The 14066-nt window shown below is 44.9% G+C and overlaps 1 protein-coding gene across 9 annotated transcripts in view; it reads left to right on the forward strand.

Annotated features, from left to right (window-relative positions):
• Positions 1-14066, forward strand: part of Enox1 (ecto-NOX disulfide-thiol exchanger 1) — a 564401-nt gene that overhangs the window by 466905 nt on the left and 83430 nt on the right. For 7 of the 9 annotated variants that reach the window (XM_039094030.2, XM_039094033.2, XM_063274306.1 and 4 more), the window contains one exon: positions 10244-10300. The exons of the other annotated variants lie outside the window; for them this stretch is intronic. In XM_039094030.2, coding sequence (XP_038949958.1) covers positions 10244-10300 — 57 coding nt within the window. The remainder of the gene's footprint in view (positions 1-10243; positions 10301-14066) is intronic. 9 annotated transcript variants of the gene reach the window in all.

Raw genomic sequence — 14066 nt, forward strand, 5'->3', positions numbered from 1 at the left:
TAAAAACAAAATATAGTCTCATAAGGAAGGCTAAGGATGGCAGATAAAGGAGAAAATACAGCTGTGTCAGTCCTGTGGAAAAAAATTCTGTTCTTTTGCCCTTTTATGTGGCATAAAGTCTATATTAATATATTTTGTAAAGCCCAATAGATTTAATTTTACACTATTTGGGTTTTAGACAGGCCTGCTTATATAACAGACCTTTTGAAAACCTTCATATATATTAATGACAGAGCAAGTATGAGTTCCCCATTGGCTCATGAGCTTCTTCCCATAAATCCTTGGGAGGTGAGGCTACCACAAGTCTTTGGTCACAGTAAACACCTGGAGGTTCTTGAGGCCTGATTACTGGAACAACCGTCCCAAGATCATTAAATGTGAATGTGGCTGAAAACCCGTAGATATATAGGCCAGCTACTCATGAAAAGTTCATATCCATCGATTTTATTCTATGTCTCTCCATCTAAAATCTTAAAAGTTTGGCTCCAAGGCTGTCAAAGTAGGACATTGGCCAAAGGAATCAATATCAGCCCAATTAAAACATCCAGTTACTCCCGTCTTAGCACTAGGATGTGCCGATGGGCATTGGTGCCTTTATTCCCTCTCTGCTTTTAGATTCCATTGTTCATCTAAGCACAGTTGGTGGCATCATTATTAGACCCTCGATTGGACATCATCCTGACTAATGAAGTAGGAACTTGAAAGAAGGAACTATTCTCTTCCTCCTTTTCAGAAATCCCCCTTTCCATTGCCTGTTTATCTGGTACTTAAATGTCCTGGGGATTGACGTTTAAAGCAACCTAGAAATCGTTATTACCTCAACCGTTTCTGTGACTTTGAGATGATTCTGTCGTGCACCACTGAGTGGTTTTGATAGTTGGAATGGACACTTATTCAGAAGCTGTGCTTCCCAGTTTTAAGATACATTGTGTTAAACCTCCTGAGAAGTAAATTTTTTTATTTGAACTCCAATCATTAGCAGAGAAGTAGAAAGTAACATATCTAGGGCAATAGTTGCAAGGCAGAGTGTTAGCCACAGTACTTCGGGCAGGACACTGTTAAGTCCAACAGTGAGTCCTTCCTGGTTCTACAGCTTCCGAGTTCCAAAACCCATGGTTTCCACCTGGGTCATCTTGAGTCATCACAGCTTAAGGCAGTTGCATACATTTTCATTTCCCAGAATTACTTTGAAATTTTTAAGTTATCTCTCTCTACTATTATATACACTGTACATTGTTTGATGATATAGAGTTGGAATAAGAATCATGATTGAGAGATTTTAAATGGCACAATAGAAAGTTCTCAGAACAGTTGCTAAGCAACAGTTACGCAATGGCATATGTGAACAACTCCAAATGCGTGCTTATATGTGTGTTATATTCACAATTTATATGCTATGAGGAGATCTATAAGGAAATGGGTGAAAATATTTAGTATCTGTAAAAGATTATAATTTGCTTTGTTTTCTATAAATGATTTTTGTTCTTTCCTCTTTGTGTACTTTCAAAATGTCCACGAGAGGTGCCATGTGTTATCTTAATAATGCTACTGTGAACATTACCTATAACATTATGAGTCAAGAAAAGTTAGCCATGTATCAGTCAGAGTCAGGTCTGGATGGCTGGGGTGACTGATGACATAAAGATTTAAAAAAGAAAAACAACCCAACCACCCTAGGCGTGAATAACATAGCTGGTATCAATTAAAGATGATGGAACACGTACTCGTTTCAACAGTCCCAAAGTCTGAGCTTCCCTCTCGGCTAATGCCTTTGCATTCCTGGCCACACAGACACAAAACCAGTCGTGGAAATGTGTCCTGGAATATTAAGTCAGCTTGGGCTGACAGCTTAACGAGCCCTAGAACATTAGCTGAAGACCCGTCCCCACAAGTGCTGTATTATACAGCACCCAATCCAGAAGACAGTGACGGAGAGGATGAGGGTGTCCCAGCTCTCCTAGGAAGTTTTGAGGAAGCATTGAAAAACTGAAGCTAACTAAATTCCTCTGGTTTTGGAAGCTGGTGTGAAGTAGATTCAACAATCAACTCTGTCATCCCGAAGTTTTATAGACATGGAGAACATTACTTATTACTGGTTCAGTAATGTATTTTTGTATGTTGATGGTAATTTTAAAACTCCTGAGAGAATCTATAGTGAGATTAACGTTGAGGTGTTTGTTACTGCTTGGCCATTTCCAATCAGTTGGTTGGATGAAAAAAATAGTGACCACAGTATCAGATGGTGGAAGTTTAATGAATCGTCTTCCCTTCTCTCATGTTGGAGAATTTCCACAGTTAACTTCCCACAGTAAGCTTACCTTCCTTCCCAAGCTACGTTGGCTCAGAAAACAGACTCCAGGTTCATTCTCCTGGACCTTTAATCATGTAAGAATCTGGGGTGGGCGCTAGAGAGATGGCTCGGTAGTTAAGAGCACCAACTGCTCTGTGAAGGGATGGGGTTCAATTCCCAGCACCCATGTAGCATCTCAGAACTGTCTGAAACTCCAGTTGCAGGGGATCTGACACAGATGTACCAAGTAGAGTTAAACAAGGATTTGAATGCTTCTTGTGGACACGAATCTCCATGTCACTGAAGACAAAGAGGACTGGAGATGTTTATCACCTTCAAATCCAAAGCCGGGCAAAACTAAATGACGCTTCTGTGTAGTCTTCCTGTAACATTGTCTCTATTTTCTGCTGCCTGGAGACTGGCTTCAATATAGGCGGCGCACCCAGCAAACTGTTTTTAAGTCCATTCTAACAAAAATAATTCAGGAAGTTGGCACAATCTCTTTTCTGCTTGAGTGATATTTCCTTAGAGAGTCTGCTATCTGGGTATAGACAGAAAGAAGAAACGATCTGAAGAAATGCTGGGGGTGGATGAACCACACACATAGTCACAGCCAGTGTTTTCTGTCCCTTAAGTCTCCAGAGTGATAACAGGAGAAAGAAGACTACTCTGACACTCTGAGCATGAGCGTGCACTGAATGGTGGACCTGAGCTGCCATCCACATCCTTTTCCGTAGCCCCTTGACTTCTCATCCTACCCTGTTTTCTCTGCACCCCCAGGGCCAGGGAGAGCCCACAAGGCCATCAGTGTATTGATTCAACATCTAATTTCAGGGTTTATTGAAGTGCCTCTCCCTGTCTCTCTCCTCCCAGGGCTTTTCTTTATGAGATATGCCTCTAAATATATCTTAAAAATAAAAGACTGGGGGAGAACATCGTGGCAATATCAATCTTACTGCAGTTCCCACACTCAGGGAAGGCTGGCTCTGGAGGAGGTCTTGAAAGCAATATGTTTCCCCTTTCCCCAATATTCTGAATCTAATAAGGACCAAAAATTGAGTTTCTATGCCCCCAATAATAAGTTGAATTGTTTAATAGATATAAAAAGTCAATCGTGGATCTTGTTGACTTACTGTAATTATGAGTTGTAAGGTCAAATCTGTAATCTATTTGGCCTAGTCTTGGCGGGGGAGGCATGATGAGAGCTTTCCTTTTTGTCTTAGTGACTTACCGACCAGTTTCTATCATCATCAACCTACTGGATTCTTCTAGTATAGTTTGTGTAACTCCTGAAACCATTGCCTTTCCCTGGCCTTAGCTCCTTGCCTCTGTGAATTACCTTACACATTGTCACAATACAAAGCAGCAACAGATTTAACAACATTCACTGAATCCTTACAGTGTGTCTGGGACCAGGGCCTTTGTCTGGAAGTGCCGGATTAAAGGGGAAATGACTAACATCTTATAAGACTAATTAAGACTCGGTCCCCGAAGTGGAAGTATTGCTCATACATTCTAGAAAATCCTCACAGCCTGCTGTCAGTCCTCCCTTTCCTAGAAGTCCACACGGCCATACCTTGCTGTGCACTCACAGTTACTGCCAAAAGTCAGCCGAGAAACCTTGATGTAAAGACCGAGAGAGACCCAAGAGTCTGGAAAATGTCTGCTCATCTCAACTCTGAGAGCCCCAGAGAAACCTTTGTGTGCTTTAAGCTGGTACAGGGCAGGCACTTCTGAGATGGGAGAGCCTCTCGCCCTTGGTTCCCCTAGAGGGCCCTTTTCTCTCCAGGTAGCCCAGCATTGTCCACAGTAGATTGCATTGTATACAGGTGGCTTATTGGATAGATGAGAAACTACAACTAAGAACTAATTTCTCATCTCTTGGGTGGACACTTTTAATCTCCATCTTGAGCCAGAGATGATAAAAGGAAAGTCTGTGATTTTCATATACTTCACAACATTTTATTTTTCAGATAAGGACCCTGAGATCTCAGGGATGTTCCATGTTTTGTCCCAAGTCTGATAAATTGGTATCAAGCTTCCAAGCTCCCTCCCCCAACTCTGTATAAGTATACACACGGAGGTCAGAGGACAACCTTGACTGTTGGTCCTCCGGTATCATCCATTTTGGTTTGTTTGCCCCCCCACCCCACCTCCACCCTCTGCTGGCATAAAATTCACCCAGTAGGCTGGGCTGGTTGGCCAGCCAGAGAGAGATCCAAGGACTCAACCGTCTCTGTCTCCCCAACCCAGTGTAGGGCACCATACCTAGTTTTTTGTTTGTTTGTGTTTTAACATAGGTTCTCAGAGATCAAATTCAGGGCCCTGTGTTCACAAGGCAAGCAAGCCCTTTACCTGCTGAGGTTTCCTCCTTACCCTCCACCTTCTCTATCTCTAAGCCACCAGTGCCTTTCTTCTTCATAGAGTCCATGTCAACTGAGCTCCAGCATTGGCAAGGACAGCAGTGTGCAGGTGGCATAAGAGAATTAGGTCATTTCTCTCATGTCCACAACTTCTCAGGAGTTCTAGGTGGTCACCCAGGCTTCTTTGCCTCTTCTCTGTGTAATTCTGCTTTCCTGATTGTGTACCAGAGACTCTATGTAACTCCGTGGGGCCGAATGAGCTGTCCTTTCAGGTCACTAAATCCCAAGGAAACAGAAAGGTAAAGGATGGACCTGACAAAGAACAGAGAAGGTTGGAGCGAGAGCTAGGGTGACATTCCTGCAGATGAAAAATACATCTCGAGTGGATTTTTTATTTTTTTATTTTTTTGTGTGAAAGTTGCTAAGTCCTTGGGCTTCTCAAATAGAAATTAACATTTAAATTAGTCTCTTTCAGCCCCTGCTATGTAACATTTAGGCTCCTAAGGAACATTATAATTGATGCCAGTACATCAGCACTGTGTTAACGAAGCTCCAGAGTACTTTCTCTCGCGTTCAATGAGAAGCAAGGAACAAGAGAGGGCCTCCTCCGAGGAATTCTTTTAACCTCTCAGAAACAAAATATTTCATTCTAATTCCTGCTTAATTGGAAGGAAATCATTTTTAAAAAAAATACCATTGACTATGGGTTTGAAGCCTGTTCCATTTTTGACCTCTTTAATTTAATCAAGGTCACCTAATAAACTTGCCCAAACAGCTCTATTTCTCAAATTAAAAAAAAAGGTAGCACAGTTTAAAGGCGTTTAGTGTGTGATTAATAGCGCTGAACTGGGGATTCAGCACTTGCAAGGGCCTTTGTGGGGAGAATAAAACATTAGTACCTGAAAAATTATACCCGTCAGAAACTCAAAACAAATCACTTTAATGAGGAAAAAAAGGAAGAAAGAAAGAAAGAAAAAACCTGGCTGTGTGAGGATTCAGGGAAGGTTATCATGCTCGATATGAAAAGGGTTTTAATGCCTGAACATCTCTCCTCAATGGAAGGAAGACGGCTATAATTTGGCCATGCAGACAGTTTATAAAATGCATGCTGCTCTTCCTGGCCAAGAACTCAGAGAAGATGGAGTTGTCCAAGTCAGGGCTCTCAAGAGCTCGCACTCCAGCATTGAAAAACAGTAACGACTGTTGCTTGAAGACTGAACTAGAACCATCTGTGTGGGAGAAACACCCAGCGTTCTAATAATCTGCCCCTGACCTTCTGCACTGACTTTGCACTCCAAGAGCCTGAGAAGGACAGACTCCCCTGGAGGCTGTTTCGAAGAGAATGGTGTCCAGGTGACAAACTCATTAGAGTAGCCGTGAAAGGAACATTCAAGACCGAGAACTGAAGTGCCAACCAGCATGGAGAAATAGCGGAGTCAGAGCAAGTCAGCTTAGTGTTGTCGTTGGGATAGCTTGTCCCTTCTCCAGCTTTCTTTAAGGCAGCATGGGCTTATGGCTAGTTTCCTCTTCCTTCTTTTTCTTCTTTTTCTTCTTCTTCTTCCTCCTCCTCTTTCTCCCCCTCCTCCACCTTTTTCCTTCTTCTTCCTCCTCCCCCTCCTCCCCCTCCTCCTCCTCCCCTCCTCCTCCTTCTTCTTGTTCAAATTATGGGGAAAGATTCAATAAAAGGGTTTACAGCAAATTGAAAATACCTTGCGCTGTAATAGCAGAAATTATGAACAGGAGGTATAAAGGAACAACCTAGGCTGGGCTTTACATAGAATCACCTGGGAAACCTGGTACACATACCCATGCTCTGGGCTAATGCCCAGTCTTCTGTTATTAAACTGCTCCCCGGGGGGTGCTGAGGTACAAAGGACAGAGAGGGTCTACTTTAACATGAGGGTTGGTGGCTCTGCATGGTAGGTGGGAAAGGACAGAACAGGACAAGAAGAAGTAAGAAGATGAGAGAGTAGAACCATGGGCAAAGATCAAACTGTGTGATGGACAGGAAGTGACTGGGCCAGAGGCAAGAGAAGAAGAGGAAGCGATGTTGGTCCAGCTTGCCAGGCCCAGGTGAGGAACTGCCTGCACCAGGAACGTTTGGAGTCTGCACCTCGGTGCAGGAAAGGCTGGCCTGGCCCAGAAAGACTTGGTACCGGCCAGGGCCACCCTCACCTTTCCGATGTTCTAGAACAGCCAAGTCAGAGAGGAAAGCAAGTATGCCACCCTTTTATGGGGAGCCTCTTGCTGCCTGTGAACAGTCTGGGAGGAGCTTGCGCATCTGAGGGGCCTCCTCTCCTGTGGCATAGACTGGACCAAAGGCGGGAGGGTTCAGCGGTGCTTCATTCTAGAGGTTCACTCTGACCGCCTCAGAGTGAAAACCAGAAGCCACCCATGCTGGGAGAGATAGCTGTTAAAAAAAAAAAAGTATTTCAGGATAGGGCACAGGGGTCAGAAGAATGGAGACTAAGCTTGGAGGACTCAGGAAATCACTCAGTCGTGGCTTTTGGGAGAGGAAGCAGTGGTATCCAGAGTTAAAAAGGAAAGACATGAAGGAAACAGGGAACACACCACAGAAGGTCGAGATGCTGAGGCGGAAGCTGAGACAGAAAGGCCGTTAAAAGGGACTAACAGAAATAAAAGGGACTAACAGAAACCAGGTGCCCAAAACTAATGAACAACAAGGCTGGCAGAACATTTTTTAAGGTTGCTTTAGACATCTGCTTCCCGACCCTGTTACACCAAGGTTCTTACAGTACCTCATGGCAGGGGTAGGGTGTGGGGAGGGGGTAAGAGGCTGCTCAGAGGCAAGTTGTGGTGAGATTGCTTGTGGAGAGTGCAAATTTCTAAGCAGAGATCAGTTTCTAAAGCAGAGCTCAAGAAGAGGCACAGAGGACTGGTGGAAGTCCTTCTTGAGAAAAACGGTATCATTATCGCGTGTGTGTGTGTGTGTGTGTGTGTGTGTATGTGTGTGTGTATGTGTGTGTGTACGTGTGCGTGCGCGCGTGCACGCCCACCGTGGGTGGTGAAACATGCTTCAGGAAAAGGAAAATACTGCCTTTTAGCAGGAAAGATTCCCGAAAAAAAGCGGTCATCATTTGCTAATTCCCTTAGTTGTGAATTGGAGGAGCGGCTGCTTGTATGCCCGCAGACTCAGGAGGGCTGGTCCCTTCTCCATTCACCTAGACACCTACTCCCAGAGTCCACTGAGTCCTGTTAAACAGGATGCACTGTCCTGCTCCAATGTCACTTCCACTTTCTCTCCGTCTCCCTTGAGCAAAGGCCTTTCTTTCCCCTCCAAAAGCCATCACCCATTGTGGAGAGAGCTAAGCTCACTCACTCCTCAGGCTCTCCTTGTGAGCCTCTGAGGTCAGGACAACTGTGGGAAGAGCCTGCTCCCTTGGCCAGCCCTGCCACAGCTTAGCCCAGAGTGAGACTTGGCTGGGCTTCTCTTGCCCTGAGGACTCCAAAGTTTGCTCAGACCAGTCAGTCAGCACATCCTTTAGCGTTGTTGACAACAGGCCTCTCAGGTTCTGGTAAGTCAGCATTCAGCAGGCCTCTTTCTTTTGCTTATGTTCCGGTGAGGAAAAGGGGGTGGGCTGGAGAGGTAGCAGAGTAACAGTGTAATTGGAAAAGTAAAACCTGGGTCTTCACCAGTGTCAGGAGCCCAGCCACACCCCCAGGCCTGCCCCTGATGCAGACTTAGGAAGAGCTAAGGTGGGAGGGACAGAGGAGTTTTTCCTCTGAGCCGCCTGCTGCCGCTTGTACCTCCAGGCTCACATTTAAGCCATCCTAATATCAGGCTCTAGTTTACCTGCGCTCCTCAAATTACCCTTATTCCACCGGCCTCACACAAAGACAGAAATAGACACTGCCTTGTGCGTCTGTTTAGCTCCCCCTAATAATAGCTAATGTGCAGACGATAATACTCACTGCAAACATAAAATGTTATGTCAGTGCTAAGTCGTAATAATAATAATCCTGCAAAAATGTAGCATAAGGAATTTCCACGAGCAATTTGAGGAAGATTGGTGCTTCAGTGGGGACACAAGTGTTACCGAGAAACAGACCAGTTGTGCTTTGCTGCCTTCGTAAGAGGCTCAGTGGTAAAAAGATCGGTTTATTGGCAGATCCCCCACCATGCCTCCCCAGGTCTGTGCCTCGGCTCCCAGGAGGCATGGGCAGCGAACATCCCTGGGACCCAGGCCTTCGCTGAAGTGCTTATCTCTGGTCCTCACTGGTCCAACAGTAGACCAGGGGACAGACCTTTGGGAGGTCAGAGCCTCAGGAAGAGGCCACTTCTTTTCTAACTGGATAGGCACAAACACAAAGGCAGAAGCTGATCGAGTTCCCGTGGAGACCCAGTGTGTATCACCTTCAGGTATCACCTAAAGGAGCCTGGATTTAGCATTGATCTCTGGAGACACTGCAATTAAGGAAGCCACGTCAACAATAAGACTCCGTGAGCTCAGAAACCAGTGAGCATCCCGGTGCCCTCCTAGAGGACAGAGGGCATAGTGCAGGGGCCCCATGCAGTTCACATCAGGGCTCTGGATCGCAGAGGTGTGAGATTAATTTCTGCATGAATCACCTCCAGATTTTCCCTCAGGGAAAAGCTGTGTTTGTTTTGGACCTCTGCAGTGGAACTCTTCCCCGAGCAGCTGGAACGGACGACTTTACCTCCACCACAAGCAAGCCACTCCTTCTGAGTTCCCATTTCCACCTTCCTCAGACTGCAGCATGTAGCTGGCGCTTTGCCACCTGTAGGGTCACAGTCTGTACTCTTAACCAGCCATGCCACCTCAGGGCCACTGAAACCGGGTCCCAACACCTATACAATAAAATAGATGATCATCCCCACTGTACCACAGTCTTTCAAGAGTGGAAGGAGCTGAAGGACGCTGTGGAGGACAGGGTTGGTTTTGGATTTTGGATTTGGGTGTTTGTTTTCTTCTGATATTGTCATGGTGAAGGCATTAGCAGTCCTGAACACAGGGCCTCATGGGTAGAAGGCAAGTGCTCTACCACTGAGCTAGAGCCCCAGTCCTGAAGATTGCATTTACTGCTCTTGCTATGACCTTAGTGGGCAGGCAAACAGAATAGTGACTGTAGCTTTTGTGGGTTTCCCCTAAGTCCTAGAGAGGTGACGAGGTGACGAGGGCAGTGGGGAGAGCTGAGCTTGCACAGGTGTGAGACAAGAGGCTGGGGACATAAGGAATAAACCAAGGAAGCAGACCGGAATGGCAAGCCAGGCATGTGATTCTTTCAAAACGAGCGGTCCAAACACAGTAGCCCAGTGTAGCTCGGGAAATGGGGGACAGGAATGAGTGGGTCCTTCCAGATATGGTGTTAGCACCACTGGTGCCCTGGAGTGCTCCACCCTCGGCCAAGACACCTGAAACCACAAACCTTGGAGAGGGCCCAGAAACAGGTGTGTCAGTCTACAGGGAGATTCAAATAGGAGCTAATATTTAAAAGGCACCAGGTTAAGGTAACACTGAAGGCCATATAAGTTTGCAATTGCCCTGATTTAACAATAAACCACACAAAAAGTTGGTTTTTGATCACAGAACAGCCTATTCAATTTCAGAGGCAGACACTGAAGACTGTGCAGGAGACATGGCGGACCCTGGCTTGCATTCTGCTGGTAAGAACCAGTCTATCACACCTCCTAGTGCGGTCACCTTGGGAGCAACACTACATCGTGATAAGAGAAGCATGGGTTTGAGTTCACTGCACAGCATGGTGGTCTCTACCACAGACCAGCCAATGGGCACCTTTGCTACCCCACAAGGAGATTTATACAGAGAAGCAGATAGACCTAGGAAGGAATCCCCAGGTCACTGGATCATAGCTTCAGCCCTTTCTGAAGACATCAGGAGACGACGTTGTGACAGGAAGAAGAGCCCCTGAAGGCTCTGGGATATTGTAGGATTATTGCCCAGGCCTTCTGCCTACCCCTGCCTCCTTGTATATAAGGACAATCGCCTCCCTGGACAGCAGCCAGTGAAATCCTCAGGAAAGGACTTTCTTTGTTCATGGGGAAGAAATACATTTTAGCCACATCCTCCCTCCCAGCGTTCGAGGAGAGAAAGAATGTTAAACACAGCATTCCCCAAAGACACAGAGATGAACAGTCCCAGAGAAGGGCAGATATTTGCTAGCAACAGTATGTTAAAGCATTTTATTATTTAGTTACATCTTGCCTGAGCATGAAAAAGATATTAACACACTGTCAGCTTACTGGGACATAACCCAAAATAACTTACATTTTTTCATATATTGCTAATTATTTTTCTGAGGCTGGCTCAGACTGGTAAAAGAGTGATTTCAAGGCTTTCACCAGATTATTTACTTAAAGGAGTTAAGCATGCCATTATCGGTTCCCATGGAAACCCAGTAAGTAACACAGGCAATGGCAGAGGAGGTCACTTTGACCATAATTAATATAGAAAATAATGGCTTATAGAGGATCCAGTAAAGGAAACAGTGAGAAGCCACCTAATACCTTTAAACCTTTTTTTTCCTCAGCAATGCAATTTAATCTCTGGATCAAATTTCGCATACCACTATCACTTCAGAAGTTCTGCTAGTTCAATGCTAATTTTCCAAACTCGACAGAATTTTGCCTAGCGGAAACTTCCCCGTTTGTAATTGCTCTTTCGATTTAAACAATTCCAGTATCCAGAATTCTCTAAAGTTTACAGAAGTATGAGTATGTAAGTGTAGCAGCCTTACCCTTCTTGTAGATGCCATGGCTCCTTGCCTTGATTACTCAATAAATAATAGGTTGGAGGACTAACCGATACTAATTCAGGCATCACCAGACTCAATGGTGCTTTTAAAATCACCGGCAGTTGGCTCACTTGTGTTCGTTACAGTTTACACATAGGGTATCGTATTGGATTCCTTTTATGACTTAACTTTGGGAACCCACAGGGACGGCACTCCCCAAATATTTCAAATTGATTGGAACACAGCACGCTCTATGGAGGTTCTTACCCAGAGGTAGACAGTCATTCGTTGTAATCCCTGTATTTACTTGAATAGTGGCTTTCTTACACAGTCTCTTAAGGGTAAATTTTACTGTAGAAGCCTGGTGACACATTTATCAAGATGGTTTAATTTAGTACAGTGACCCAGAAAAAAAAATTAAAGCAGGAAAAAAAAAAAAAGGAGAAAAATGAGTTGACCTTTCAAGTTTCTGGGTTTCTAACACACCAGAACCTGACATGCATTATTGGGATGTGGGTTTGGTTCTCTTGGTTTCCCCCCCCCCCAGATTTCTAGTCCAAGAAATACAACAGCCTCTTCCAGGCGGCCTTCACAGAGGGGTACATTTGGGGATACCATATGACTCCACATAACAGGTGGCCTGAAGTTAAGCGGCATTCAGGCACAATTTCTCACCCTTTAGAAACAGCTGTCTCTCCAGGACAGGAATCACCAAGTTTGTTTGTTTGTTTGGTTGGTTGGTTGATTTTTTTTCCCCATGAACATTAATCCTGAGATTATTTAATGAGGAGCAAAAATCAGTTATGTGCCCTAATTCTAAAGACAATATTGAGATTGGTTATGGTACTGATTTTTGAGGGGTGGGAGTAATCACAGTTGTTTCCTTTCCTTCCCTTCCCTTTCCTTTTTTTTTTTTAAAGCAAAATAACATCAGGCCCCTGTTCTGGGGGTGTGCACAGCACTGTGCTCTGCTTGTCAGGGACAGGAGGCATGGCTCAGCCAAGATGCTCACCCGGACCATTCCATAGGCTGATGAGACAGTCTCTAAGATAATGGATGGCACTTTCCCTATATGTATTTATGTTCAGATGATTTATTTGAATGATGCTGCTGGCGCATGCTTTATAGCTGCTTGCATTTCGCTACTCAGATTTCAACATATCTTGCGGACTATGCAATTCATTTGGAAAATGTAATTTTCATCCCTGCATACTAATCGATTTCTTCACAAACACCTGCTATCAGTTATGATAGTAAAAATGCCACTCCAAATTGAAAGGGGGCCAAATGGAGCTTCCTAAGGAAATGACTTAAGTGTCTTTGAATGTCACCAAATGCAGTCACGTGCTCGTGTGGCGCCAACACCTTTCCTGTCACTTGCATCTTCGCTGATTCCGCCCTGTTAGTCCCTCCCTCTTGCCAGCGATGCCTCACAGACATCGCCTCGTGGAGCGGTGAGCAGATTTCTCAGGAGCCGTTGTCTCGGGGTACAGGCAAGAATGTGAGGTTGGGCTGCGCAATGTTAGAAAGCACCAAGCCATGCTCCCGGGTGAGCCCTGGGTCCTGTCTGAGTTTATTAGGTCATGGAAAGCGTCCAAGCATCTGCTCCTTGGCTTTGCACAGCCATATACGCCAAACAGACGTTCCTTGTCCATCCTCTTCTGCCTCCAGTTCATTCCTCCAGCCATCGCCAAACCAAACCACCAATCCCACCACACCCTCCCATCACCAAATACCATCTTAGCTCTCACCCTGTTGGGTCTGAACTCCCCCACTCTCCCAAGTTCCACCTCTTGCTCACTGCTTCCAGGTAGATACTTGCCTTGTGGGAAAGAATCAAATGTGTCTCATTACTGTCTCCCTCTAGCTGTGACTTCTGGGCCTTGCACCTGAATGAGGGATACCTCCCACGCGTAGGGTTTTCATCCTCTAAAGTGTAATTTTAGTCTTTCAGTCTGCGTTCTCCTTTCTTACTTCAAATGGTTCTTGGGTATAGCCCCCTTGTTGGAACCTTGATACTAAGTTGCTTATTTGTCTATTCAACCAACATTTGTTGAGTGCCTACTTTATCCAAGGCAACCTTCTACCTTTTCCCCTTTGGATACATTAGTTTCCCTTTAGGTATGTCAGTCTTTATTGTATTTCAATAGAACTTACCAAAAGTGACATATTCTGTGTTTTCTTTTGTGATCTAAGAGCCCCAGACAGACTTGGGTATAAGGAAGTATACAGTAAATGCTTGTTGACTAATTGATCCCCAATGCTTTGATGCCGGGAGTTTCCTGGTTAATTCCATGTTCTGTTTGATTAGGATTTCAATGTGTACTGTACATAGATAATCATTTTTTTTCAAAGTGGAATTCTGTAAAACACTTAACTGTGAAACTATTATTAACGTAGTTTGATGTCTGCTATCTGATGAGGGAATTCACCAAGGTCTCAGAATGTCTCAGTAAAGCTGTGCGATCATCAGATGTGTTGTGGAGCCTACAGATATCCAGATGACCTCAGTCTGACCCTAGGACATGGTAAATGGCAGACAAAACATGGGCACTGCCTCAGCTCTGTGTTATATACAACTTTGCATAGCCTCAGTTGAGTCCATGAAGGCGTTTCTAGCAATGGCCTTGCAAGTGTTGCTTGACTTTTCTCTTCCTTTCGAGAGTTAAGAATGGCTT

Source organism: Rattus norvegicus, chromosome 15 (assembly GCF_036323735.1).
Source record: "Rattus norvegicus strain BN/NHsdMcwi chromosome 15, GRCr8, whole genome shotgun sequence".
Taxonomy (NCBI): Eukaryota; Metazoa; Chordata; class Mammalia; order Rodentia; family Muridae; genus Rattus; species Rattus norvegicus.